The 27393-nt window shown below is 41.8% G+C and overlaps 1 protein-coding gene across 2 annotated transcripts; it reads left to right on the top strand.

Annotated features, from left to right (window-relative positions):
- Positions 1 to 27393, top strand: LOC112233152 (RAS guanyl-releasing protein 1-like). Of its 2 annotated transcripts, XM_024400574.2 has the most exons (18): positions 7 to 93; positions 4159 to 4355; positions 5408 to 5598; positions 12845 to 12950; positions 14970 to 15032; positions 15530 to 15661; positions 18193 to 18346; positions 18519 to 18692; positions 20679 to 20795; positions 20923 to 21198; positions 21368 to 21448; positions 21748 to 21852; positions 22083 to 22192; positions 22565 to 22709; positions 22955 to 22991; positions 23601 to 23735; positions 25887 to 26266; positions 26408 to 27393. In XM_024400574.2, exons 2-18 carry the CDS (start codon positions 4216 to 4218, stop codon positions 26546 to 26548), a joined length of 2487 nt encoding a protein of 828 aa, XP_024256342.1. In that variant the 5' UTR covers positions 7 to 93; positions 4159 to 4215; the 3' UTR covers positions 26549 to 27393. The 2 variants fall into 2 exon arrangements, with proteins under 2 accessions (XP_024256343.1, XP_024256342.1); XM_024400575.2 differs by lacking the exon at positions 4159 to 4355 and having other exon boundaries at positions 1 to 93.

The raw sequence follows: 27393 nt of genomic DNA, 5'->3' as shown, positions 1-27393 counted from the left end.
GCATAAAGAAGACTGTACATTTAGAATAAAGATTGCACTGTATGCAAAATTGCTGCAGGCAGACAGAAAGTTCCTCAACTGGAGAGTTATCTGGTAAGCAGCCTTAAAATATAATATAATGAGTGCCATACTCTTTCCAATTTTTCCAAATAGAATGAGTCTATTATGGTTGGGTCATATAATGCTTTTTTTCTGAGTAATGGTTTTGTGAAGTTTATAAAGTAGACAGCTGAAACAAAGTGCACTGGGCCATTGTGGCTTGCACAGAGTTGCTTTGGGTTATTTTTATAATGGTTTTATGTTTCCTAATGCCTTGTCCACAGCAGGAAGTTACTGTCTTGAAACAGTAGTACATATTTCCTTACAATATATCACACATTAAACCACAGTCCAATCGAATCTACTACAAACATCACAAAGGCATTGTGGGGTGTGGGGTTACAGAATGCACAGGGAATTATTATAGCTGCAAGTTATTCACTTTCATAGCCTAACCAGTCTGTGTGAAGATTTTAACGTTTGGATAGTTCATAAAATAGAACAGTTGACTTAGAAGGTAGGAAGGTATCACATTTGTATGGCTGTTTTATGTGTTTTTTGAATATTGATTATCTGTAGAATGTGGAGAACGTTCCTTTAGGTTTGAGCTATCTGCTAACATGTCAAATATTTATTTTATAGATGGAACATGCTCAGTAGTGTTTAGAATGTATGACAAAGATTCTGGTAAATACTTTAACGTGTGCTGACTACAACCACATGGCGGCAGATTTGAGACATTTTGGGCCTTTTATTATATTACGGAATGTAGCCCTGTGAGAAAAGTAAACAGTGAATCTAACCCATTGCCAAACGTCAGAGAGCAAATGGTTGAATGATGTTCTCAGTCATAAAAAATAACTGATTTCAAGGAAGTGCAAGCCCTACAGTGTTAGCAATTATACTAGATAACAACCCTTAGTCCATCTTGCCTAATGCAGAAAGACAAGGGAGTATAGTATTTCCATCCATATCAGCCTGGTAGAATCCATATCACACAGTTAAGGGTGGATGGGGGAAAGAAGTCTCTGAGTAATGGAAGTAGGCCAGGGGAGTTGCACACAGATAACATGAGTTTCTGAGTTTCAGGAGTTTCGTTTTTGTTTTTGTATCACAGTCTATGACCACACGATGCTATGACTAGTGCTTGTGTCAACATGAGGACCGGGTTGTGTCATGTTTGACTGCTTCCGCAGAACATACTCAACCAATGTCTCCATGAAGATACAAATAAAAAGTATTGGATAACAAATTACACATGCATAGTTAGTTCTATATTAGATGCAGACCAGGGTCCAAATACATGTGTATTTTATTATTTGTTATTTAAATACATATATTCTGTGTATTTCCGTTTTTTCAAATAATATGTACAGAATCAACTACTTCTGTTGTAAGTATTTGAAAGTATTTTCAAATCATTTCCTATAAAAAGCCTACTGTTTAAAAAATATTCCAAATACAATATTTTAAATATCAAACAGACATGGGTTCAAATGCGTGTTGTCATATACAGTGCATGCCAATACTTTCCAAGTGTATTTCCAAAAACATTCCAACATTAAACTACTTGTGTTTAAAAAATATATATGTATATATATCCAAATACTTAGGCTACTTCCCAATGTCTTTGAAAGCAATTACTGAAACCGAAAATGTGTTTATTTCTCTCCCTCATGAGGTGGGAGGATAATACCAGTTCACAAAATTAACAAATAAAGGTAGACTTACCAATTAGTTATCGTGTTTTTACTGATTTTACTAATTGGTTTATGAAATATGAAGTGATTAAAACTCAAATTATCTTACCAAATCTGTAAATTAAAATCAGTAATGGAATTATGCAAAGGAAGATATTGTGTATTTCATTCATTATAATCCACATAATAATTCACATTTCCTGTTGCTGCAAGATTATTTAACTGCTGTGGCAAACTGGCTCAAATGAAGATCCTGTTTACTTCATGTCACTGTCCTCTGGTGGTCAAAGCAAGTGTGAAAACAGTCTAGACAACCCCTCCCTCTCTCTCTCCTTACCCACTGAGCACTGATCGACACCGGATATCCATGGAAGTCGAAAAGTAGTTGAAATTTGGTCAGTCCGCCCTGGCCTTGATTTCAACGTCCAGTCCAGTCTGGAACGGACCAAATCTGGACCAATCATGTTTCACAAGTTTGGACAGCACAGTAGAGCACAGTACAGTAAAGTAAAGTTTCTACCATTTTCCACCCTAAAAAAAAGAATAAGCAAAGGCTTTGATTTCTGGTCAAACAGATGGAAAAGACGCCTTAGAAAAACATCTAGCATAAAAAGTCTTAAAAGGTATTAGAAATACAAACAGAATAATGTTGAAGTAAAGACCCCTGACAACTAATATCAACATGTATATTTTGATTAACAGTTTACTTATCCCCCTGTCTGGACATGTGTGATTAGTCCTAACATACACTACATGATCAAAAGTATGTGGACTGTTCGTCGAACTTCTCATTCCAAAATCTTGGGCATTAATATGAAGTGGGTCCACCCTTTGGTGCTATAACAGCCTCCACTCTTTTGGGAAGGCTTTCCACTAGGTGTTGGAACATTGCTGCAGGGACTTGCTTACATTCAGCCACACGAGCATTAGTGATGTCAGGCACTGATTTTGGGCGATTAGGCCTGGCTCGCAGTGGGAGTTCCAACTCATCTCAAAGGTGTTCGGTGGAGTTGAGGTCATGGCTCTGTGTAGGCCAGTCAAGTTCTTCCACACCGATCTTTGACAATTTCTGTATGTACCTCGCTTTGTGCACGGGGAAATTGTCATGCTGAAACCGGAAAGGGCCTTCCCCAAATTGTTGCCACAAAGTTGGAAGCACAGAATCGTCTAGAATGTCATTGTATGCTGTAGCGTTAAGATTTTCCCTTCACTGGAACTAAGGGGACTAGCCCAACCTATGAAAACGCCCCCAGACCATTATTCCTCCTCAACCAAACTTTACAGTTGGCACTATGAATTTGTGCAGGTAGTGTTCTCCTGGCATTCACCAAATCCAGATTTGTCCATTGGACTGCCAGATGGTGAAGCGTGATCCATCACTCTAGAGAACTCATTTCCACTGCTCCAGAGTCCAATGGTGGCGAGATTTACACTACACCAGCCGACCCTTGACATTGCGCATTGCGATCTTAGTCTTGTGTGTGGCTGCTCGGCTATGGAAATCCATTTCACATGCTCCCGACGAACAGTTATTGTGCTGACATTGCTTCCATTGCCCCCGTAGTGAGTGCTGCAAAAAAAAAAAAATTGTGCACTACGCGCTTCAGCACTCAGCGGTCCTGTTCTGTGAGCTTGTGTGGCCTACCACTTCGCAGCTGAGCCGTTGTTGCTCCTAGATGTTTCCACTTCACAATAACAACACTTATAGTTGACCGGTTGAATCCACTAATTTGAAGGTGTGTCCACAGACTTTTGTGTATATAGTGTAGCTCTTACGGGAATTCAACAGGCTCACAGAAACATCTTTATCGGGGTCTAAATTCTACTGTATAGTAGAGAGCTCTGACGGAGAGGAAGGCCCCACCTTTACTTTTCTGCAGACACAGCAATACAGCAACACATGGAGCTGTGGTCATGGTGGCAGTGTAATTCCAGGGAACCTGAAGACACTCGTCATGGTTTGATTGGCATACAGCGTAGTATTAACCTGTAACTGTGAATTAACCTGCCAACTCTTATTAGCAGACTGACACAACCCTATTGCTGCAATCCATTTATTGCAGTTATTGCAGTTATTGCACACTTAAATGTGATAAAATTGATTTAAAACTCTATCCATTTGTAGTTCTAATAATCTATGAAACAACACATTTTCTGATAGTTAATTGGTAATATCAAAAAATGGCAATTTAATCGTGACTCATGCTTTAATGTCAAATCACTATACAATGGCAATAGACTAATAAAGAAATAGGTCAGACGGCCTACTCATTCTACTCATTTGAGCTCGGATGTGCCCCTATGCATAAATTACTGAGCAGTGACATTGGGCGCATCACCAAAATAACTTTTGTTCAAGTGCGTTAACGCCCACACAGCCACAGCACGATGCATAATTTGTGCTGTTCTCTTTGACAAGTCAGGACGATGGTGAGCTCCCCGCCGGCGCACGGCCGCACACTGAACCAAGCATGCAATGTTGCTCTCATCGAAACGGACACAGATGGATAGTCTCGTTCAACCACTTGTTGCCCAGTATCTCGCTATGGGCTGCCAATCCAAAGAAAATGGACAAAATGAAAATGTGGGCTCGAATGGAAAGGAAAAAGAACATTCGTAAGTTTTTATTTTATAACGAACTCCTTCCTGTGTTTGTAAAATAAACTAAATAGGTTTATGCGTTACGTGCACAGTTTAAATACAGCGAATATGGTTTTGTCAATTTGCAACATACGCAGTTATAAAACCTTTATTGACACCGAATATATATTTGAATCTTGTACACTTTTCCAATGTAGTCCTAATTTAAATCAGAAATGTTTGGTGGTTCTTGGTCGTAAAATAACTTGAGTGCAACAATTCAGTGCGATTTATAAAAGCATCGGCCAGAGCGCACAAAATGTGCACTCTCAAAACAGCTTCCCTTTAGCCTATGTGTTCTCTTTTTCGAATTGTATTTCATAGTTGAGTGTTTTTAATTACAAATGTAGCCTATAGTGTGGAAAGTGTATAGAACAAGTGCATGGCATCCTCTCTGTTTATCAGCCATCTAACTGTTCATCTAGTGCAGGTTCCCAACCCTGGTCCTCGTGTACCCCCAACAGTACACATTTTTAGTGTAACCCCCTGGCAAACACACCTGACTCAACTTGTCAACTAATCATCAAGCCCTCAATAAGCTGAATGAGGTGTGTTTGTCCAGGGCTATAACAACAATGTGTACGGTTGGGGGACTGGAGGACCAGGGTTGGACAAACACTGATATAGTGGTTCCCATAATGGAAGTCGGTAATCAATGATTTCCCCAAAGGGAATTGAATGAGAACAATAAAAAATAGCACAGCTACTGTAACTGTAGGATACCTGGTATTAAACACGTTTATTATTGTGTAATGAACATGACAAGTGTTGTGTTAGTTGCAATATTTTTGGTACACTTTAACCTACATTATATTTGAGTGTGTGACTTCATTGTTTTGTATACTTCAATATTTTAATGTTCACTGCATGCTGTGAAAGTCCCCTAGAAACACACACACACACGCACGCACGCACACACACACACACACACACACACACACACACACACACACACACACACACACACACACACACACACACAAAGCTGTGCTTTATCTCACTCCCTCTCTCCACCACTGCCCCTCCAGACGTCTCTCTCCGGGACCGGGTAGTGGCTCCAGATCTAAGGTCTGTCCACCGGTGCCTGCCCGGCCTCAGCGGTTCAACAGGCCCAACCAGGCCCAGATGACCCAGGGCAAGGTCACAATGTCACTGCCAGGACACTTCACAAAGGGGGCCAGCTGGGAGGAGGTGATCCAGGCCTGTATCCAGTCCTTTGGTGAGTCTATGTGCTCTGGGTTGCTTTTGAGTTTCTGCCAGCAATGCTATTGGTAGCTAATGTGCTGCATATTTCTCTCTGTTATTTGAAAATGATTTCTGGCTCAGTCGGTAGAGCACGGCACTAGGATTGCATTTCTGCTGGGACCACGTTACATAAAATTGATGTATGCATGACTGTAAGTCACTTTGGATCAAAGCATCTGTTAAATCACAATAAAATATGTTTTTGTTTTTTGTTGCATGTAAAATTAGAAACACGTGTAATGTTTTAGTTTGTTGAGCTGTACAAAATGGTTGTGCAGGTCAGGATCATTGTCATTAGTTCTGCTTGTTCGGTTAAAGCATCCGCTTCATTTGATCATTTTTAAATGTCGCTGAACCTCAATTTATTTTAAATCAGTACGGTGAGTGTTTCCTGGAAGCGCCTGTTTTTCTCTGCGTTTAGCTGTTTGATGTTAAGAGACCCTGTCTCCGTTAAACTGTCACCATTTACAAGGTATCTCTAATTCGCATATAGTGCTCGGTTGACACAAACAGACCATATTTGAAGACTTAAATGAACTAGCCTCTATTTGTTGTCTAACAACATGGTCGTCAATCTTTGCTTTTGAGATAAATCAGGGATTGACATTAAGGTCTGAAAGGCACTCGCACATCAGGAATATTTTTGGTTGCCCGAAGATTATGATCACTTGCCCAAACATTTAAAGTAGCTATTTCACCTACAGATGGGAGGAACCAGAAATACCAGACTACTGCAATTTTGGTTATCATTAAAAAAAACTCAGAGCAGGTTCAACGTTTGCGACTGCTCAGGTCACTTGCCCCGGGCAATAGTGCAAACCTTTATACCAATCGCTGTAAGGCTGTATAATTGTATGTGTATCCAACTATGCCTGCTCTGAATATGAGATAACACAATCATGCAACAACTGAAGTACTGATTCAGTAGATGTGGAATTTGATTTAGGCATATCACATTAGTAATACATTAACTTAACATGAAAATCTCGCCTAGGGGCCCCAAAAGGCTAAGGACATCCCTGTTGGCTGCACTATCAATGCTGTCAAAAACCCTGTCAAATTAGAATCATGTGTTCTACGAAGTTGTCTGGAGTGCTCTCAAAGTTATGGTGATTATGTCTATGAAGAGGCAAGCATTCAGATTAACGTTGCTTGGAGACACAAATGGAGTGACGTGAGAGTGATGAGGTGGTACAATGGACTGAATACAGAAAGTGACATCCCCTACTTACATTTACACTATCTGTCAGGGGGAACAATAGCAGAATAATGGCTGGCTGTTCATTTAGGATTCCGATTTAAAAAAAGATCAGCCAAGTTAATCAATTGAGAGCAAGAAATTAAAATCCTCTCATCGGAATCTGGTCTGGCAATAAACAGGCAGGGTTTTTAAATCCAGGTTATTATAAGGGACAGAATGGAGGAACCTAGTACAGAGGGGTTTAAGAGGGCTGAACGTTTCCCAGCAGCTGCTGTCTCACATCAGAGGCTGACCCCCCAGGTCCTGTGGCTCAGGCACCTTTTTCAAATGTGAGAGCATACGCACAAGCTATTTGAAGGATTAGCTGGCGGCTGCTAGCCCAAAGGTCAGCTTTCCAAACGGCCCTCCTCAGATGCTGACCACTCTTTGAAATGCAGAGGACCAAGGGGCGTGGATCAATAATGTTTGACATCATCATTCAACCTCAAGTTCACGCTCCACAGTTCCACTCACCCACATTGCCCGAAGTCTCTACGCAATCATAATGTTGATGGACAGCAATAGGCAGTGTATATATTTGAATGCCTCAATCGTAGAAGACATTTTTAATGAAATGCATATTCCATGTAAATCATGTATGATGCAGGCACAGAACCTGTGAATGTCACAAAGAGATAAACCACAAGTCAGAGGATCCACTGCAGACTCGGATGTACTGTAGACACTAATGTGAAAAACCTTTATGTGCCTATTGCAATCAATGGATGTACACTTACGGAGCATCATGGCTGTCTGGGGGTATTGAAGTAAGTTCCTGTACTGAGGAATGTATTGTTCGACATGTAAACCTACAGCTTGCTGGTACATTCAGTAGAAAGAGAACTATTGAAAGTGTGCAACTAATAATGAAATTGAAATCTCTGGGGTCTCTTAGACCGTTCCTTACCGGTTCTTTCATGTGTACAGTAGAGATAAGCATAAGGCTGACGGAGGCAAAACAAAAGGATCATCCAGCCCAGTTTCTGTACCTTTCTGTCAAAACAAGGAAAGACTCCTTGCACCGGGGCTTTGCTGATGATGCCTATGATAATAAAACCACTCAAAGTAGGGCAACACTCCCAGTTCTTTGCTGTGTTTGTCATCATATCCCTCCTCCTATCCCAGTGCCGCCTGCTGCTGCTTTCCTAACTTTCCACAGTGAGTAAGACGGAGGGGATTTCCTTAGCAATTAGCCAAGTCTGGGTTGGCAGGGAGGTGTTGTAAAATGATGAAGCAATTGTTTACCTGGTAGTGAATCAAAACCGCTTCCTTGTTATTTTAGGTCATTTTAGAGCACGTGTCAAACTCCACCCTTGTACTTGATTGATGAATTAAGGTCACTAATGAATTAACTCCCCTCACCTGGTTGTCTAGGTCTTAATTGAAAGGGAGAAAATAAAAGACACTCTGCCCTCCTTGGAATGAGTTCGACACACCTGTTTTAGAGCATGATTTGCTTGCAATTGTTATAACCATAAAAACAGCACTGTTCAGTTTATTATAGTAGAGGAAGGATAGTTTGCTTGTTTTGCATCACAGTCCTTTTACATACTGTACAGTGACAGTATAACGCTTCAAACCTATTGATCTTCTAGATGTTTCTTTTTTACTCTTGCCAGTTTTTTATCCAGTAACATTGTCTGTGTGTCATATTGTAGCTGGGAAGGTAACTTTTCATTGACCATTGGGGTGTTGTAGCCATTGTTTGAACGAGTAAACAGAACACTCCCGTACCAGCGGTGCAGGATATATGAGGACAGGATTAGCTGCCTGCTGAAGTGGCCCAGTGAGATAGATAACAAAGATTAGAAATGAACATGTTGCCATGGTGTCTGTGGTATTTCAAGGAGATATGGGATAAGTGGGGACCCATGGAAAGTGGAGTCCTTGTGTGGCATCAAGACAATGCCAGCTGTTTAGGTTCAAAGTTAAACACCATTTTAATGGTTTCGTCAAGGTTCTCTCTTAGCCACGATTCGATTTCCAGAAAGTTACTGGCAAATTGTTTAATAGTACCTGGAATGGAAAAGATCGGAAGTCTACACTCTTAGAAAAAGGGTTCAAACGAGATTCTTTGGCTGACCACATAGGATAACCCTTTTTGGTTCCAGGTAGAACCCTCTGTGGAAAGGGTTCTTCAAAGGGTTCTCCTATGGGGGCAGCCGAAGAACACTTTTAGGTTCTAGATAGCACTTTTTTTTCCCAAGAGTGAAGCAAAGATGTTTCCTATTTCTATCCAATAGACAACCATGATAGTGAACCACCTACTTATAATCAAATCAAATGTTATTGGTTATATACACGTGGTTAGCAGATGTTATTGGGAGTGTAGCGAAATGCTTGTGCTTCTAGTTCTGACAGTGCAGCAATATCTAACATGTAATCTAACAATTGCACAACAAATACCTAATACACACAAATCTAAGTAAAGGAATGGAATAAGGATATATACAGTTGAAGTCGGAAGTTTACATACATCTTAGCCTAATACATTTAAACTCAGTTTTTCACAATTCCTGACATTTAATCCAAGTGAAAATGTCCCTGTCTTAGGTCAGTTAGGATCACTACTTTATTTTAAAAATGTGAAATGTCAGAACAATAGTAGAGATAATTATTTATTTCAGCTTTTATTTATTTCATCACATTCCCAGTGGGTCAGAAGTTTACATTCACTCAATTAGTACTTGGTAGTATTGCCTTTAAATTGTTTAACTTGGGTCAAACGTTTCGGGTAGCCTTCCACAAGCTTCCAACAATAAGTTGGGTGAATTTTGGCCCATTCCTCCTGACAGAGCTGGTGTAACTGAGTCAGGTATGTAGGCCTCCTTGCTCGCACACGTTCTTTCAGTTCTGCCCACAAATTTTCTATAGGACTGAGGTCAGGGCTTTCTAATGGCCACTCCAATACCTTGACTTTGTTGTCCTTAAGCCATTTTGCCACAACTTTGTAAGTATGCTTGGGGTCATTGTCCATTTGGAAGACCCATTTGCAACCACACTTTAACTTCCTGACTGATGTCTTGAGATGTTGCTTCAATATATCCACATAATTTTGCTCCGTCATGATGCCATCTATTTTGTGAAGTGCACCAGTCCCTCCTGCAGCAAAGCACCCCCACAACATTATGTTGCCACCCCCGTGCTTCACGGTTGGGATGGTGTTCTTCAGCTTGCAAGCCTCCCCCTTTTTCCTCCAAACATAACGATGGTCATTATGGTCATTGTGTAACTCTGTGTTGTTGTATGTGTCAAACTGCTTTACTTTATCTTGGCCAGGTCGCAACTGTAAATGAGATCTTGTTCTCAACTTGCCTACCTGGTTAAATAAAGGTTTATGGCGGTTTTGGAGCGGTGGCTTCTTCCTTGCTGAGCTGCCTTTCAGGTTATGTCGATATAGGACTCATTTTACTGTGGATATAGATACTTTTGTACCTGTTTCCTCCAGCATCTTCACAAGGTCCTTTGCTGTTGTTCTGGGATTGATTTGCACTTTTCGCACCAAAGTACATTCTTCTCTAGGAAACCGAACACGTCTCTTTCCTGAGTGATATAACGGCTGCGTGGTCCCATGGTGTTTATACTTGCATACCATTGTTTGTACAGATGAACGTGGTACATTCAGGCGTTTGGAAACTGCTCCCAAGGATGAACCAGACTTGTGGAGGTCTACAATTTTTTTTCTGAGGTCTTGGCTGATTTCTTTTGATTTTCCCATGATGTCAAGCATTGAGGCACTCAGTTTGACGGTAGGCCTTGAAATACATCCACAGGTACACCTCCAATTGACTCAAATGATGTCAATTAGCCTATCAGAAGCTTCTAAAGCCATGACATCATTTTGGGAAATTTTCCAAGCTGTTTGAAGGCACAGCCAACTTAGTACAGTATATGCAAACCTCTGACCCACTGGAATTGTGATACAGTGAATTATAAGTGAAATAATCTGTCTGTAAACAATTGTTGGAAAAATTACTTCTGTCATGCACAAAGTAGATGTCCTAACCAACTTGCCAAAACTATAGCTTGTTAACACGAAATGTGTGGAGTGTTTGAAAACGAGCTTTGACAAAGTGTATGTAAACTTCCGACTTCAACTGTACATGTAAATATATGGATGAGCAATGACAGAGCGGCATAGGCAAGATGCAACAGGTAATATAAAATACAGTATATACATATGAGATGAGTAATGCAAGATATGTAAACATTATGAAAGTGACTAGTTTTCCATTTATTAAAGTGGCCAATGATTTCAAGTCTGTATGTCGGCAGCAGCCTCTCTGTGTTAGTGACGGCTGTTTAACAGTCTGATGGCCTTGAGATAGAAGCTGTTTTTCAGTCTCTCGGTCTCAAGTTTGATGCACAACGTGTTACAGCGGACCAACAAAAGCTTTTCTCAGGTCAGATCTTTTGTAAAAGAAAGGCTAATGTCGTTAGGAATGGAGTCTGCAATTTTTACTTTGCAGTGGTGTAAAGTACTTAATTATAAATACTTTAAAGTACTACTTAAGTCGTTTTTGGGTATCTGTTCTTTACTTTACTATTTAGATTTTTTACTTATACTTTTAATTCACTACATTCCTAAAGAAAATAATGTACTTTTGACTCAATACATTTTCCCTGACTACCAAAAGTACTCATTACATTTTAATGCTTAGCAGGACCAAAAATTGTCCAATTCACGCACTTATCAAGAGAACATCCCTGGTCATCCCTACTGCCTATGATCCGTCAAACTCACTAAACACACATGATTTGTTTGTAAATTATGTCTCGTGTTGGAGTGTGCCCCTGGCTATCCGTAAATAAGTAAAAACAAGAAAGTTGTGCTGTCTGGTTTGCTTAATATAAAGAATTTGATACTTAAGTATATTTGAACAATTACATTCACTTTTGATGCCCAAGTAGTATTTTACTGGGTGGCTTTCACTTTTACTTGACTCATTTTCTATTAAGGTATCTTTGCTTTTACTCAAGTATGACAATTGTGTACTTTTTCCACCATTGCTACTTTGTGGATACAGGTAACAAAGTATTCCTTGAGATCTTTCCCACTGGGCACAGACGTCATTTCAACGTCATCTGGTTTTGGTTGAGTTGTCTAACGAACTAGAATTCAACATGAAATAAAATAAAAAATGTCATCATGTCATTTGATTTAGGTTAAACGTCGGATGGGAAAAAAAGACAAAATTCCATTACGTTGATGATTTTATTCCAAATCCAATCAGTTTTATACGCTCATTTAACGTCATCAAATAGATTTTGATGACGTGGAAACAACATTGATTCAATCAGTTTTTGCCCAGTGGGTTTCCACATTGTCATATCCTTTTTTAAATTTTTATCTCCAGTGCCTCTGGGGACAAAGCTGTTAGAGTAGATGACAGTGTTAGTGGCTGCAGTTCTCTGTGATGTCTGTAGCGTTAGCAGAGGTAGGGGAGGTGGTCACAAAGACAGGAAGTGAGACACGACAGAGAAAAGTAAACCACAGGAAAGGCAGAGACGACCAGGTATGGTGTATACCAGCATATCAAGCATGACCTCAGATAGTAGGGGAATTGGTAATGGTAGTTGTACTTAGATGACAATGCTATCATACATGCCATTTATTTTTATACATGTCCGTTACCTAGTGACTAGATACACTTCGAGATTTGTATTTGACACACATTATTGTGTTTATGGTTGATTACTATCATTCTTTTTCTGTCATTGCTTGCCTTTGCAGACTTGTGGCTGAAAGAATCTAGGTAGTTTTAATAGCTACATCCCCTTGTTTTGTTGACATTGATTCTTTGCATGACATGACTGCTAGATTTTGTTACCCAAGAGCTACGTTAGTATTGGACATTGATATTCAGAAATCATTTTCTTGTCCATATGAACTCTCAACCATCTGCAGTACAGTATTGGCATTGTGATGTGCAACAGAATGTCTGCTGACGTGCTCCATGTGTTGTGTGCTCTCTTTCAGACGTGGAGGGCTCTGTATGTGGGAGCAGCCACCTGATGAACATCACCCTGACCATGCACCGACTCCTCATGTCCTCCAGTGACCTCCTGGAGAAACTAACCTCCCTATATCCTTTACCAAGCAGATCCAATGCTCTGCGGCTGCTCCACTACAGCCAGAACTATTATTGAGTTGGCACAAGGACCTGACCAATCTGTTGTGCCAAACATAACACCGGATCTTTACCGGCTGTGCAGCACTGCTTTGTGATTTGGTTGTCAGTAGCAACGGCCAATTAAGATCCAACTTGGCTGACAAGGTGCCATGTCATCGACGCCTCACTCCTCCAATCAATGTGACTATCAGTGCCAATATATGTGCACCCCAATTTCCTATTACTGTAGATTATTTAGATGTCTTTGTTAACTCCAGTACACATCACCATGTTCTGTTTCAAATTCAGTGTCTTCCGGGTACCTTACACTTTTTTTCTATGACCATCTTAGCTACACAGGACCATTCCAAAAGCATGATTCTAAAGGTCACTCTAGAAGCCTTTTTTCTATTTAAAATGAGCTGTATACAACAAGAAGGCCCGCACACTGTTAAAGCTCCCAATTCACCGATTTATTGACAACGTTTCGATCCGAAACGGATCTTCATCAGGTCACACACAAAACATACACATTTCACCTCACATGACTCATGGTGGGTGCAAAAACATTTGTATATCTCTAATAATTAAATACTAATGAGATGGGTGCATGTAATGGTTCCAGAACATAATATAGATTTACAAAATGACCAAATGAGCAGATTGTAATCTAAGCCTCCATTCAACAAAGAGCTCTGACATCACAAAGTCTAGAGGAGCAGCAGTCCTGGCCCAGTGAGGAGGGCAATAATAGGGGCTTCAGGTATTAATGACATCTTCCCAGACTGAAGTCCTCTTCAGATATAAGCACTGCCTCTCAACTGACCAAGGAGGCTTGCTCACCAAAGCCTACGTCACACCTCAAGATGCACAATGTGTCCTGCCCTCTATTTTGAACCCCTGGGCTCGTTCTGAGCCAAGGTCTCCGAAGCATGCATCAAATATTGTTAAGAGCAGGTTAGGAACAAGGGAAAGCCCTGTAGCCATTAATGCCATTTATTGTAAACACAATCTGGCTTTGGGATGGTGTAGGCGGCTCTCGAGCTCCCATGATGAAATTAGCCTTTTTATGTGCATCACTTCAAGCTGATTTCTGCCAATAGAGTGCTGTGGCGAGGCTTACAGTGCTGGCTATTTTTAGCCCTGTTTTATAAGAAGAATGGAAATGTTTTTTTATTTTGATTAATACAATCCCCCAGGGATTCTGGTCACTCTGTACCTACCGAGCATATGGCACAGCAGCTTAGGTAATAAACTGTTCTCACACTCAAAGCCATTGAGGGGTAAAAGTAACATTATGTAAGCTGTGTTTTTAGCTGGTTGAGAGAACATGTTTTTACTAACTAAAAGGGTCCTCTGCCAGCAAATGTAATACACAGTCTGTTTTGGAAGGAATAGTGAATGTGTGTTGGGCACGTTTAAGACACTTTTATCCAAAGCAACCAAGCAATCCAACCCATAGCACTATAAAAACCCTGTTTCAACCAAATGAGCTATCGGAACCACACACCACCAGAATGATTCATTTGCTGATGCTCCTAACCAGTTTTAACCATTTGTGATCGCCTCCTCCCAAACCACCAAATAATCACATCTGTTTCCTGCACTAAATATAATAAACACCTATTTGGAATTGTTTACTTAGATCAGGGGTGTCAGACTCATTCCATGGAGGGCCTAGTGTCTGCTGGTTTTTGGTTTATCCTTTCAATTAAGGCCTAGACAACCAGGTGAGGTGAGTTCCTTACTAATCAGTGACCTTAATTCATCGATCAAGTACAAAGGTGGACACTCGGCCCTCCGTGGAATGAGTTTGACACGTGACTTAGATGAACAGAAATGAATAGACACTTTGTCCTGCATAGTGATCCAGGTCGTTTATTCACTAATAAATCCCACATACAGTTCCTGGTCTCTTCCCTGACTCTAAACAATGTGCACACATTTTACTATACCAGTGAATCATAATGTATCCTTAACTGGAGTTGTTACATTTAAAAGCGCCGTGGAGAATGAGCAGTCCACAGAATGTGAGAGGATCTGCTACTTCATCAGGTAACTGTGTGTTCCCCGTGCAGGTGTCCTGATCCTGTCACTACCACAGGGCCTGCTGGGGTCCACTAAAGCTTTCACACAATACCTCACTGTCCAATCATTCTTATGAAAGAGCTTATGAAATCCACTTGTCACCTAATTATACAATATTCTGAAGTTAGGTTAATGGTTTAGGTGGGTGTTTCCCAAACCTGGTCCTCGAGTATCCCAACAGTACACATTTTTATTGTAACCCTAGACAAGTACACCTTATTCAACTTGTAATCTAATTATTAAGCCTCAAAGAGCTGAATGAGGTGTGTTTGTCCAGGGCTACAATGAAAATGTGTTCTGTTAGAGTTACTCGAGGACCAGGGTTGGGCAACACTGGTTTAGGTCATGCTATTATTACATTTGCATTAAACTACAGTGTTGATTTCTTAACTAAACAACTGAGGTTTAGAGTTAGAAGTATAGTATTTAATTGCAGTGAACAATCTATTTTCTATCTATTTCAGGTATTGGATCCAGGAGTTCTGGACAATGTTCCGGTTGCACAGCAGCCTGTCTGACTCCATGGAACAGTTCCAGGATCTGATCAGAGATCAGGGCCAGGAGAGGCTGTGCCCTCTGTTGCAGACTCAATGGATGTAAGTATCCCCAGTATTTTACTGAACAGAATTAATATCTCTCTGGCTTAACATTCATGCTGATGTAATGGTTTCATGCCTGTGTTTTATACTATATATACAAAAGTATAAGGATTCAAGTTGGTGGGTTTGGCTATTTCAGCCAAACCCTTTGCTGCCAGGGGTATAAAATCAAGCACACAGCCATGCATTCTCCATAGACAAACATTGGCAGTAGAACGGCCTTATTGAAGAGCTCAATGACTTTCAACATGGCATTGTCATAGGATGCCACCTTTCCGACAAGTTAGTTCATCAAATCAAATCAAATCAAATCAAATTTTATTTGTCACATACACATGGTTAGCAGATGTAAATGGAGTGTAGCGAAATGCCTAGTTCCGACAATGCAGTAATAACGAGCAAGTAATCTAACTAACAATTCCAAAAAAAACTACTGTCATACACAGTGTAAGGGGATAAAGAATATGTACATAAGGATATATGAATGAGTGATTACAGAGCAGCATGGCAAGATACAGTAGATGATATCAGTACAGTATATACATATGAGATAAGTATGTAAACCAAGTGGCATAGTTAAAGTGGCTAGTGATACATGTATTACATAAGGATGCAGTCGATGATATAGAGTACAGTATCAACGTATGCATATGAGATGAACAATGTAGGGTAAGTAACATTATATAAGGTAGCATTGTTTAAAGTGGCTAGTGATATATTTACATCATTTCCCATCAATTCCCATGATTAAAGTGGCTGGAGTAGAGTCAGTGTCATTGACAGTGTGTTGGCAGTAGCCACTCAATGTTAGTGGTGGCTGTTTAACAGTCTGATGGCCTTGAGATAGAAGCTGTTTTTCAGTCTCTCGGTCCCAGCTTTGATGCACCTGTACTGACCTCGCCTTCTGGATGACAGCGGGGTGAACAGGCAGTGGCTCGGGTGGTTGATGTACTTGATGATCTTTATGGCCTTCCTGTAGCATCGGGTGGTGTAGGTGTCCTGGAGGGCAGGTAGTTTGCCCCCGGTGATGCGTTGTGCAGACCTCACTACCCTCTGGAGAGCCTTACGGTTGAGGGCGGTGCAGTTGCCATACCAGGCGGTGATACAGCCCGCCAGGATGCTCTCGATTGTGCATCTGTAGAAGTTTGTGAGTGCTTTTGGTGACAAGCCGAATTTCTTCAGCCTCCTGAGGTTGAAGAGGCGCTGCTGCGCCTTCCTCACGATGCTGTCTGTGTGAGTGGACCAATTCAGTTTGTCTGTGATGTGTATGCCGAGGAACTTAAAACTTGCTACCCTCTCCACTACTGTTCCATCAATGTGGATGGGGGTGTTCCCTCTGCTGTTTCCTGAAGTCCACAATCATCTCCTTAGTTTTGTTGACGTTGAGTGTGAGGTTATTTTCCTGGAGGGCCCTCACCTCCTCCCTGTAGGCCGTCTCGTCGTTGTTGGTAATCAAGCCTACCACTGTTGTGTCGTCCGCAAACTTGATGATTGAGTTGGAGGCGTGCATGGCCACGCAGTCGTGGGTGAACAGGGAGTACAGGAGAGGGCTCAGAACGCACCCTTGTGGGGCCCCAGTGTTGAGGATCAGCGGGGAGGAGATGTTGTTGCCTACCCTCACCACCTGGGGGCGGCCCGTCAGGAAGTCCAGTACCCAGTTGCACAGGGCGGGGTCGAGACCCAGGGTCTCGAGCTTGATGACGAGCTTGGAGGGTACTATGGTGTTGAATGCCGAGCTGTAGTCGATGAACAGCATTCACCATGTGCAATGCCAAGCATCGGCTGGAGTGGTGTAAAGCTCGCCACCATTGGGTTCTGGAGCAGTGGAAATGCATTCTTTGGACTGATGAATCACGCTTCCCCATCTGTCAGTCTGACTGACTAATCTCGGTTTGGCGGATGCTAGGAGAACGCTACCTGCCCAAATGCATAGTGCCAACTGTAAAGTTTGGTGGAGGAAGAATAATGGTCTGGGGCTGTTTTTCATGATACGGGCTAGGCCCCTTATATCCAGTGAAGGGAAATCTTAAGGCTACATCATACAATGACATTCTAGACGATTCTGTGCTTCCAACTTTGTGGCAACAGTTTGGGGAAGGCCCTTTCCTGTTTCAGCATGACAATGTCCCTGTGCACAAAGCGTGGTTGATACAAAAATGGTTTGTCGAGATTGGTGTGGAAGATCTTGACAGGCCTGCACAGAGCCCTTACCTTAACCCGATCAAACACCATTTGGGTGAATTGGAACGCCGATTGCGAGTCAAGCCTAATCGGCCAACATCAGTGCCCGACGTCACTAATGCTTTTGTGGCTGAATGTAAGCAAGTCCCCGCAGCAATGTTCCAACACCTAGTGGAAAGCCTTCCCAGAAGAGTGGAGGCTGTTATAGCAGCAAAGGTGGGACCAACTACATATTAATGCCAATGATTTTGGAATGAGATGCTTGACGAGCAGGTGTCCACATACTTTTGGTAATGTAGTGTAGTTGTAAATTTGCTGTCTATGTTGTTCACCATGTTGTGTCACAGAAATGACAGGCACTGGTCTCAGAAGCCCAGTCAGAAAATCAAGGCTAACAGCAGTAAGAAGAGGAAAGTGTCTCTGCTGTTTGATCACCTGGAGCCCATCGAGCTGGCTGAGCACCTCACCTACCTGGAGTTCAAGTCCTTCTGTAGAATATCAGTGAGTAGAGTCCCAATTCGCCTGAATGTGATCGCAATTAACACTATGACATTGGGAAGAATCTCATAGCACATGCGCTCTACTTTAGGTATCGCAATGCATTCCAAATGTGTTCCCCAACCTCTGTTCTTTTAGCAAAATGCGTCAGCATATGCTTTATTATTTCTGACAGTTTGCAGACTACCAGAACTACATCCGCAGTTGCTGCATGAAGGACAACCCCATGATGGAACGTTCCATTACATTGTGTAATGGTATCTCACAGTGGGTGCAGCTCATGGTTCTGAGTCGGCCTACAGCTCAGCTGAGAGCAGAGGTTTTCACCAAGTTCATCCATGTGGCTCAGGTATGGCCCTAACTATTCCTGCTCCTCCAGATCTATCATAGACTAACAATCTCTCTACAGTTTATGTGTAAAAAATAACAAAATGTCCACATACAAGGTATTTAGGTTCCATGTTTTGTACCCTCTCAAAGAGTGTTTGTTCATAGTGTATATCCAGTGCCTTTTCCTCGGCTTAAGCGAATACATGTCTACCATCTCATACAGCACAGTGAGACCTACCTACTGCTGAGCTGCAGAAGCACCATCATTTGTAGTTACATAATGCATATTAAAAGAGGGCTGCTAATGACTCTCAAGAGTTCCATGATGGGCTTTTAGTGCCTCAAAGATGCTGGCTAACAGAGAATGTGTGCTCTGAATATTAACAAAGTACAGGCCATCCGCACTAATAGATTTATCAGGTGAAACACTGACACTCAAGTGCTAGCAAGTGTACCATGGAAAACATAACTAGTGGCTCTAGTTGATGAAATCTGATTTATTATGGCTCTTCTAGAAGAAAAAGAAACGCACACCTATTAAGATGAGGTACTGGCTAGCGGAGTAGAAAACTTGAAAATAAAAGAGAGCCGCACACTCTAGGAGCTCAGATGCAAAAATTGAATTACCAACGTTTCGACAGCCAAGCTGTCTTCATCAGGGTATAATCACAAACACTGCGGGATGACTCGTTTATATAGTGTCAAAAGACACAGGTGTCTGTAATCATGGCCAAGAGTGGCCTAATATCATTGGTTAATAATCAAATATAAAATGTCATACAAAGAACAGCATACAAACAACAAATGGAAAGCATACGATCATAGACTAATTTGACTACACAAGCTTACAAACAATTACAATGGCAAAGTCACAATAATCACAAGAATGGCTTCAGATCAAAGTCTACGTTGAGACCAAAGGGCGCAAGGGTCTTTAAATTAAAGATCCAGGCAGCCTCTCTCTTTTAACAATAAATGATCAAGGTCACCCCCTCTCCTAGGGAGGGTGACATGTTCGATGCCAATATAACGAAGAGACGAAATCGAGTGGCCTGCCTCCAAGAAGTGGGCTGCAACTGGATAAGTAAAGTTTTTACACCTAATGGTGCTACGATGCTCTGAGATACCTACTTTAATTTGCGCTTTGTTTTACCTACATAATTTTTACCACAAGGACAAGTTATCTCTTTCCCTGTTTGTGGGTGTTTGATGGATCTACATTTATAAGTGCCATTGCATTGAGCACAGCCATTACATTTGTAATTTCCATCCAGTAGGGGTGCAAATAGACGTTGTTCAGGAATATCTTGGGGTGGTAAATCAGAGTTTACCAATTGGTCTCTGAGATTTCTCCCTGAGATTTATTATGGCTCTTACCACTTTATTCACATGCAAAGCTGTGTCCTGAAAAGTGATGACGAGCTGAGAGAGTTGGATGGAGAGACCAAGTTGCATGGAGAATCTCTCTGGGTTACTTTAAAGGGATACTTCAGGATTTTGGCAATGAGAGTCAGATGAACTCGTGGATATCAGTTTTAGATTTCTGTGTCCAGTATGAAAGAAGTTACAGGTAGTTTCGTAAGCCAATGCTACATAGCGTTAGCGCAATGACATGAAGTCTATGGTATCTGCTAGTATGCTAGAAGATACCATAGACTTCCAGTCATTGTGCTAACGCAAGGTAGCATTTAGCAACTTCCTTCAAACTGCACGCGTATCCACAAGTTAATCTGACTCTGGGGAAGTAGATAGAGGTCCTCATTGCCAAAATCCTGAAGTATCCCTTTAATGCACTAGTCAGATGCTGCTCCTCTACCTTCTCTTAATGTATTCCACATCAATGGGTTCCAGTGTCCCACAGCAGGGATATAGCATCAATTAGGAACTGAGAAAAGTGTGGCAGTATTATGAGTGCATTATGCAATCAATATTGGAGTGCTACTTGTGGGGTGTACTATTGGTTAACTCCGGGGTTCATTTAATTGTTTGTGTATGTGTTAACCAGAGCCTTCATCTTATGCACAACTTCAACACACTAATGGCTGTGGTGGGGGGCCTGTGCCACAGCTCCATCTCCAGACTTAAAGAGACCAGTTCACATGTATCCCACGAGGTCACCAAGGTAAATTCTCTATAACATTATCAGAACTTGATCTATTGATCAGTATGTTGACAAATATCTCCAATATATGCATACTGTACAAGGTGATCATCTACAATATCTTCTCTGCTGTCTCTTCTCTCCGCAGGTGCTGAATGAGATGACAGACCTCCTGTCCTCCTGTAGGAACTATGACAACTACCGTCAGGCGTACAGCAGGTGTGCAGGCTTTAAGATCCCCATCCTGGGGGTCCACCTCAAGGACCTGATCTCAGTCAACGAGGCCATGTCAGACTATGTAGAGGACAACAAGGTGAATGTTCAGAAGCTCCAGGCTCTGTACAACCACATCAACGAGCTGATCCAGCTACAGCAGATCACCCCACAGCTCGATGCCAATAAAGACCTGGTCCACCTTCTCACGGTTAGTACACACTTAAAATGCCACTGACACGTTTATACCTGCAATAGAAAAATGACACAAACATGTAATCGTAATATCAGTGCAAAATATCAAATTCATAGGCTAGTACACACTACTGTGTTCGTTGGAATATATCAGCTGTTTGACCCCGGTGTCCTCTACTGCTCAGCTGTCCCTGGACCTCTACTACACAGAGGATGAGATTTATGAGCTGTCTTACACCAGGGAGCCCAAGAACAGCAAAGCACCCGTGAGTAAAGAGGGGACATGAAAAACTGAAAATACCCCGAGCCATATCACGTTCACTGCGTTATGGCTACGGGTATTTTCAATTTAAAACATATAATAATACTCATTAAGACCCAGTTAGCTTTACTGAATCATTTCTGAATGTCTGGAAATTGGATGTTGTACATCTCATGAACAAACCTATTGAAAGAGAATAAGCACTGAAACTTATTTTTTATCGGCCCATTTAACATCAGCATGGTCTTATGGTATGGTACATCTTCTGACAGCGTTCTGATCATCTGTTTTGTTTTACATCAGCCCGCCACCCCCTCTAGACCTCCAGTGGTTGTGAACTGGGCTTCAGGAGTGCCCCCAAAACCTGACCCAAAAACCATCAGCAAACATGTGCAAAGAATGGTGGATGTGAGTTATCCATGACCTATCACACTGTATTCTCACACACATTGTATTCTGTTTCATGAAAAAAGTAATTGTGTTATGATTATTGTTATGTCATGACTGTTATGTAATGACTATTATTGTTTACTATATACATTATTTCTCTAGAAGTTGTGGTTTTACGCCACCTCTCCTAGTTGATCTATTGTGCTTCATGTATCCCACTACAATTTCTTGTCTCTCGCCCTCAACAGTCCGTGTTTAAAAACTATGACCATGATGAGAATGGCTTCATCTCTCAAGGGGACTTTGAGAAAATTGCTGCTAGCTTTCCATTCTCCTTCTGTGTCATGGACAAAGAGAAGTAAGTGGAGTGTATGGTTTCTTTGTGGGTGAATGGGCTCTCCTTTGGCACATTTGACAGTTCATTGTAACTGCATGGGTACATTTGTGACTGCAGAGAAAGGAAACTAAAGTGGAATCTGTTAGCAGGGTCTGTAGCAACAGGAAACAGAAATAGCATCAGAACTATGAGCTAGCCATTCTCACTGTGGTCAACTGACAGGTGAAACCACAAACTTTTTAACTGTTGAAGTGAAAAAAACTGCTAGTTTTGGTTGCTCCTATTTCAATGAAGACCTATGAAATGGTTCCCAATGCCTACACAGCACATTGCAAACATTTCTTATCAGACAGTTTGTTTACATGAGATTTGCTTTCTGTTGTCCTGCTCCAGGGAAGGCCTCATCAGCAGAGAGGAGATCACCGCCTATTTCATGCGTGCTAGTGTCATCTGTTCCAAACTGGGTCTTGGCTTTGTCCACAACTTTCAGGAGACCACCTACATGAAGCCCACATTCTGTGACAACTGCTCCGGATTTGTAATTCACTACTCTATATTGGCCTGTCTTCAGCTAGACTGTAGTTCTCATTAATAGGGCCAGGAGGTTTTCCAGACCATGTAACTGGAACAGGAAAAACGTTGGGCCTTAGTTATAGACTACTCATCAACAATAGCAATGCAGTTACGACTATAAATGACAATATTTAAACATGCTCATTTTTAAATATGCATCAGCTGTATTATCTATTAATAATCTTAGCAACTTCCTCTTCTCCGTTACAGTTGTGGGGCGTCATAAAACAAGGCTACAGATGCAGAGGTGATTCTTTTTTTTTTTTACTGTCACTGAGTTTAGACTGGAATATTCCATAGTGTTTCTATACATGTCATACTGTATGTAGCTTAGAGTTCAGTACGTTGTACTCAGTACTTTGTACTGTTGATAGAATACAATGTTAGCGGATGTTGTTGATAATGGGGAGGCCGATGTTGGGGAGGCTGTGAGGAGCAAGTGAAGTGTAGCTATCTTAAGAAGAAGCTGCGTTGTGTGGTTTCTGTCATGCAGACTGCTTGCTGAACCTTGCAACAGATAAAAGACTTGAGTCTGCAGTCACAACCACAGCATTGCTTTTTACCCTCTTCCCCTTGAAACAGTCAGAAACACACTGTTTTCATGGCAACATGCACGTAAAGGTCTGAGAACTGTTCTGTTCCACAGGCTGAGCAGCAGCATTAGGCTACTGAGGGGGAATGGATGCTACATTAGCTCGTCGGGTGCTGAAGTGTTCCGTTAGTAAATCACAACAAAACATAAACATGCATTCTCTGTGCAACCCAGCAAGACCATACAAGAATACATGTTTAACTACCTCCTTTCCACCTCTGCTTGCTCTAACACATTGTCTGTATTCTCTTGGCCTGGTCACAGACTGTGGTATGAACTGCCATAGGCTGTGTAAGGATCAGGTGGCGTTTGAGTGTAAGAAGAATGCCAAAGGCAGTAGCACCTCTGAAGGTCCACTAACGCCAGACTCCACACCCGGCACCACATGTGGCCCGGAAGGTGAGGAGGGACACACACACAAACACACAAACACACATACAGTTTATTCGGAAAGTATTCAGACCAGTTGACTTTTTCCACATTTTTTACGTTACAGCCTTATTCTAAAATTGATTAAATCATTTTTTTCCCTCATCAATCTACGCACAACACCCCATAATGACAAAGCAAAAACAGTTTTTTAGAAATGTAGCGAATGTTTTTTTGTTTTTTTAATACAGAAATATCATATTTACATAAGTATTCAGACCGTTTACTCTGTACTTTGTTGAAGCACTTTTAGCAGCGATTACAGCCTCGAGTCTTCTTGGGTATGATGCTACAAGCTTGGCACACCTGTATTTGGGGAGTTTCTCCCATTCTTCTCTGCAGATCCTCTCAAGCTCTGTCAGGTTGGATGGGGAGCGTCGCTGCACAGCTATTTTCAGGTCTCTCTAGAGATGTTAGATCGGATTCAAGTCCGGGCTCTGGCTGGGCCACTCAAGGACATTCCGAGCCTTCCCAAAGCCGCTCCTGCATTGTCTTGGTTGTGTGCAATTGTCCTGTTGGAAGGTGAACCTTCGCCCCAGTCTGAGGTCCTGACTGCTCTGGAGCAGGTTTTCATAAAGGATCTCTCTGTACCTTGCTCCGTTCATCTTTCCCTCGATCCTGACTAGTCTCTCAGTCCCTGCCGCTGAAAAACATCCCTACAGCATGATGCCGCCACCACCAACCTTCACCGTAGGGATGGTGCCAGGTTTCTTCCAGACATGATGCTTGCTATTCAGACCAAAGAGTTCAATCTTGGTTTCATCAAACCAGAGAATCTTGAAGAGTCTTGGTGGTTCCAAACTTCTTCCATTTTAGAATGATAGAGGCCGCTGTGTTGTTAGGGACCTTCAATGTTGGACTAGTAACCGAAAGGTTGCAAGATTGAATCCCCGAGCTGACAAGGTAAAAATCTGTCGTTCTGCCCCTGAACAAGGCAGTTAACCCACTCTTCCTAGGCCGTCATTGAAAATAAGAATTTGTTCTTAACTGACTTGCCTAGTCAAATAAAGGTAAATTTAAAAATGCTGCAGACATTTTTTGGTACCCTTCCCCTGATCAGTGCCTCGACACACTCCTGTCTCAATGCTCTATGGACAATTCCTTCAACCTCATGGTTTGATTTTTGCTCTGACATTTGCTGTCAACTGTGAGACCTTATATAGCCAAGTGTGTGCCTTTCCAAATTTACCACAAGTGGACTCCAGTCAAGTTGTTGAAACATCTCAAGGTCGATCAATGGAAACAGGATGCACCTGAGCTCAATTTTGAGTCTCATAGTAAACGGTCTGAATATTTATGTAAATGTGATATATATCTTCTTTTTTTTAAATACATTTACAAAAAGTTCTAAAAACCTGTTTTCTCTTTGTCGTTATAGGTCATTGTGTGTAGATTGATTAGGATTTTTATTTATTTATTCAGTTTTAGAATAAGGCTGTAACGTAACAAAATGTGGAAAAGTGAAGGGGTCTGAATACTTTATGACTGCACTGTACACGCATACTAAATAGGTTCTTTATCTAAAATAGTGGTAACCACATGTAGTGTAGTAGTAACCAGCCAGAGCAGCTTTGTGTTAGAAATCTAAGGCCACAGAAGGTCGCCATCTGTTGGCCTATAAGTAATATAGCATCCTCATTGTGCTTACTACAGTTATATAAACTAAAACCTATTTTGTTTCAGATAGGCCTAAACTGTACCATTCAATGTTGCAACCATTGTTGACACTGGTCATATAGAGTGCAAATACACAGGAACTTTAAAATGCCAAATCATTACTTGAAAGATACAGTTTGTTTTTGCAGATGATAGTGCAGGTTTAAGCTACTTTATGAAAAAGTAGCACAGCATCCTGGGTAGTTTCCCTGTGTAGGTGGATTCAAACTGTCATACTGCTCGCTAAAGTCAAGGACCTGCCTCACTTACCGTAACACTGGATTTGCTTTCAGGAACTACTAAAAATAACATTCTGTGGTCAGACAATCACTCAGTTGACTTTTTCTTAACCTTATGGGATGCAGACTGTATGCAAACACATTCACTTCAAAACCCAAAAACTGATTGAAATGGGTTGAACAGATCAGATTTGACTGACTATCTTCATGATGTTGTTTGTGTTAGGCTCAGAAGAGGGGCCTTTCCCGTACCCCTCAGAGGAATGTAGGGACTGGAGCCTTGACTCACCAGCCCCCTCCCATCTGAGGCTCCCCCCTGAGCTGGCCATTCCTGTGGGGGTCCACCGCAGCACCCAGACAGAGGGACCCCACGCCCCTGCCCCCCCTCCAGAGCCTAGTCGGCTGCAGCCAGTACAGTCCTCTCTCCTGGCCCCTGTACCTTCCTCTCTCTTGGCCCCCGTACCCCCCTCCCTCACCCCATGCCCCAGCCCGGTGCCCCAACGCAAACGACGGGCCTACGCCAAGTGGGAGAACAGAGTCTCTACAGTGCTACAGCCCAAGGAGCCGGACGAAGACAACAAACCCACCTATGATACTCTAGAAACGGTGAGATTCAGACACCACTGGGTTACTGATACGTGTTCAATTGTGTACATTGAATGTACTACATTCTCATTTCTAGAGTTTTGAACATAAGGTTGACAATTCAAACAAATAAACAATGATAGTGAATGATGTTGTTCTCAGGAGAACCAGAAGCTTCAGAAGAACAACGAGACGCTGCGTAAGAAGCTGAGGGAGACGCAGCGCGAGGTAGAGATCCTGCAGACACTCCTAAAGAGGCACGCCCTTCACTCCGTGGTGGAGGACTCCTCCTCCTCCTCCTAGCCAGGAACGCCCCTCAGCCGGTCAGACACACCCACTCTATGACATCACAGGTGATGCTCAACCATCTGTCTCCAGAGCCACTGACAGTACTGTATGTCTTGGAGGACCCTAGTGCCACACAGTCGAGAAGATACACAGAGGGACCAAAAACTCCCTGTGAGGAGACGCCGTTGCTCACAGTAAGGTATATACAGCCAGTCTTAACACCAGTTGCAGCCAATCACAGCCAAAACGGGGTTATGAGGCAAAACCAATGAAAGTACCGTCCTGAATAGGACAGACAATCAAATTACAGTACCAGCCATCATGGAACATAGCCAAAACATATCCAATCAGTGTGCCATCGGCTTTGGGACTCTGACAATCAGAAAACCACACAGTATGGCAGAAAGGCCAGGAAACTGGAGAAGTTCATTCAGGTGGACTGTGTAGTTATTGTCCTGCCTTAGGTAATAACAAGAATGCATATTGTATACAACATGTAAATCCACGTGATTTCAATGTTACTGTCCATATTTATTGTTAAAACACTACAAACTCTAGAAAAAGATAAGCTGTTCCATTTTTTTATACAGGTAGATATAGACAAATAATAGTTTTTATGTATGTGTAAGACATTTTATCGAAAGAATACATTCAACCACAGTTTTCTCATGTATATTTCATCAGCTCAGGGTTGTCCATAGTAGCAATTAACATAATATTAGATGTTTCACCAATGACATACCATGTAAATACCCTAAGCGCATGATATATTGTGGTGCCATCGTACCAGTATTTCTCTCAAGATGTCCTCTCTCAGTATTGCTGTCATAATGAATGTTATAATAAAGACATATTCTCTA

The sequence above is a fragment of the Oncorhynchus tshawytscha genome, linkage group LG11 (genome assembly GCF_018296145.1).
Source record: "Oncorhynchus tshawytscha isolate Ot180627B linkage group LG11, Otsh_v2.0, whole genome shotgun sequence".
In the NCBI taxonomy this organism is placed as follows: Eukaryota; Metazoa; Chordata; class Actinopteri; order Salmoniformes; family Salmonidae; genus Oncorhynchus; species Oncorhynchus tshawytscha.
This window is presented reverse-complemented; position numbering and strand designations above follow the sequence as displayed.

Coding starts and splice junctions, on each gene's coding strand:
- LOC112233152 (XM_024400574.2), top strand. CDS start 4,216: ATGTTGCTCTCATCGAAACGGACACAGATGGATAGTCTCGTTCAACCA. Junction 22,710..22,954: donor GTGACAACTGCTCCGGATTT/GTAATTCACTAC, acceptor TCTCCGTTACAG/TTGTGGGGCGTCATAAAACA. Junction 22,992..23,600: donor ACAAGGCTACAGATGCAGAG/GTGATTCTTTTT, acceptor GCCTGGTCACAG/ACTGTGGTATGAACTGCCAT.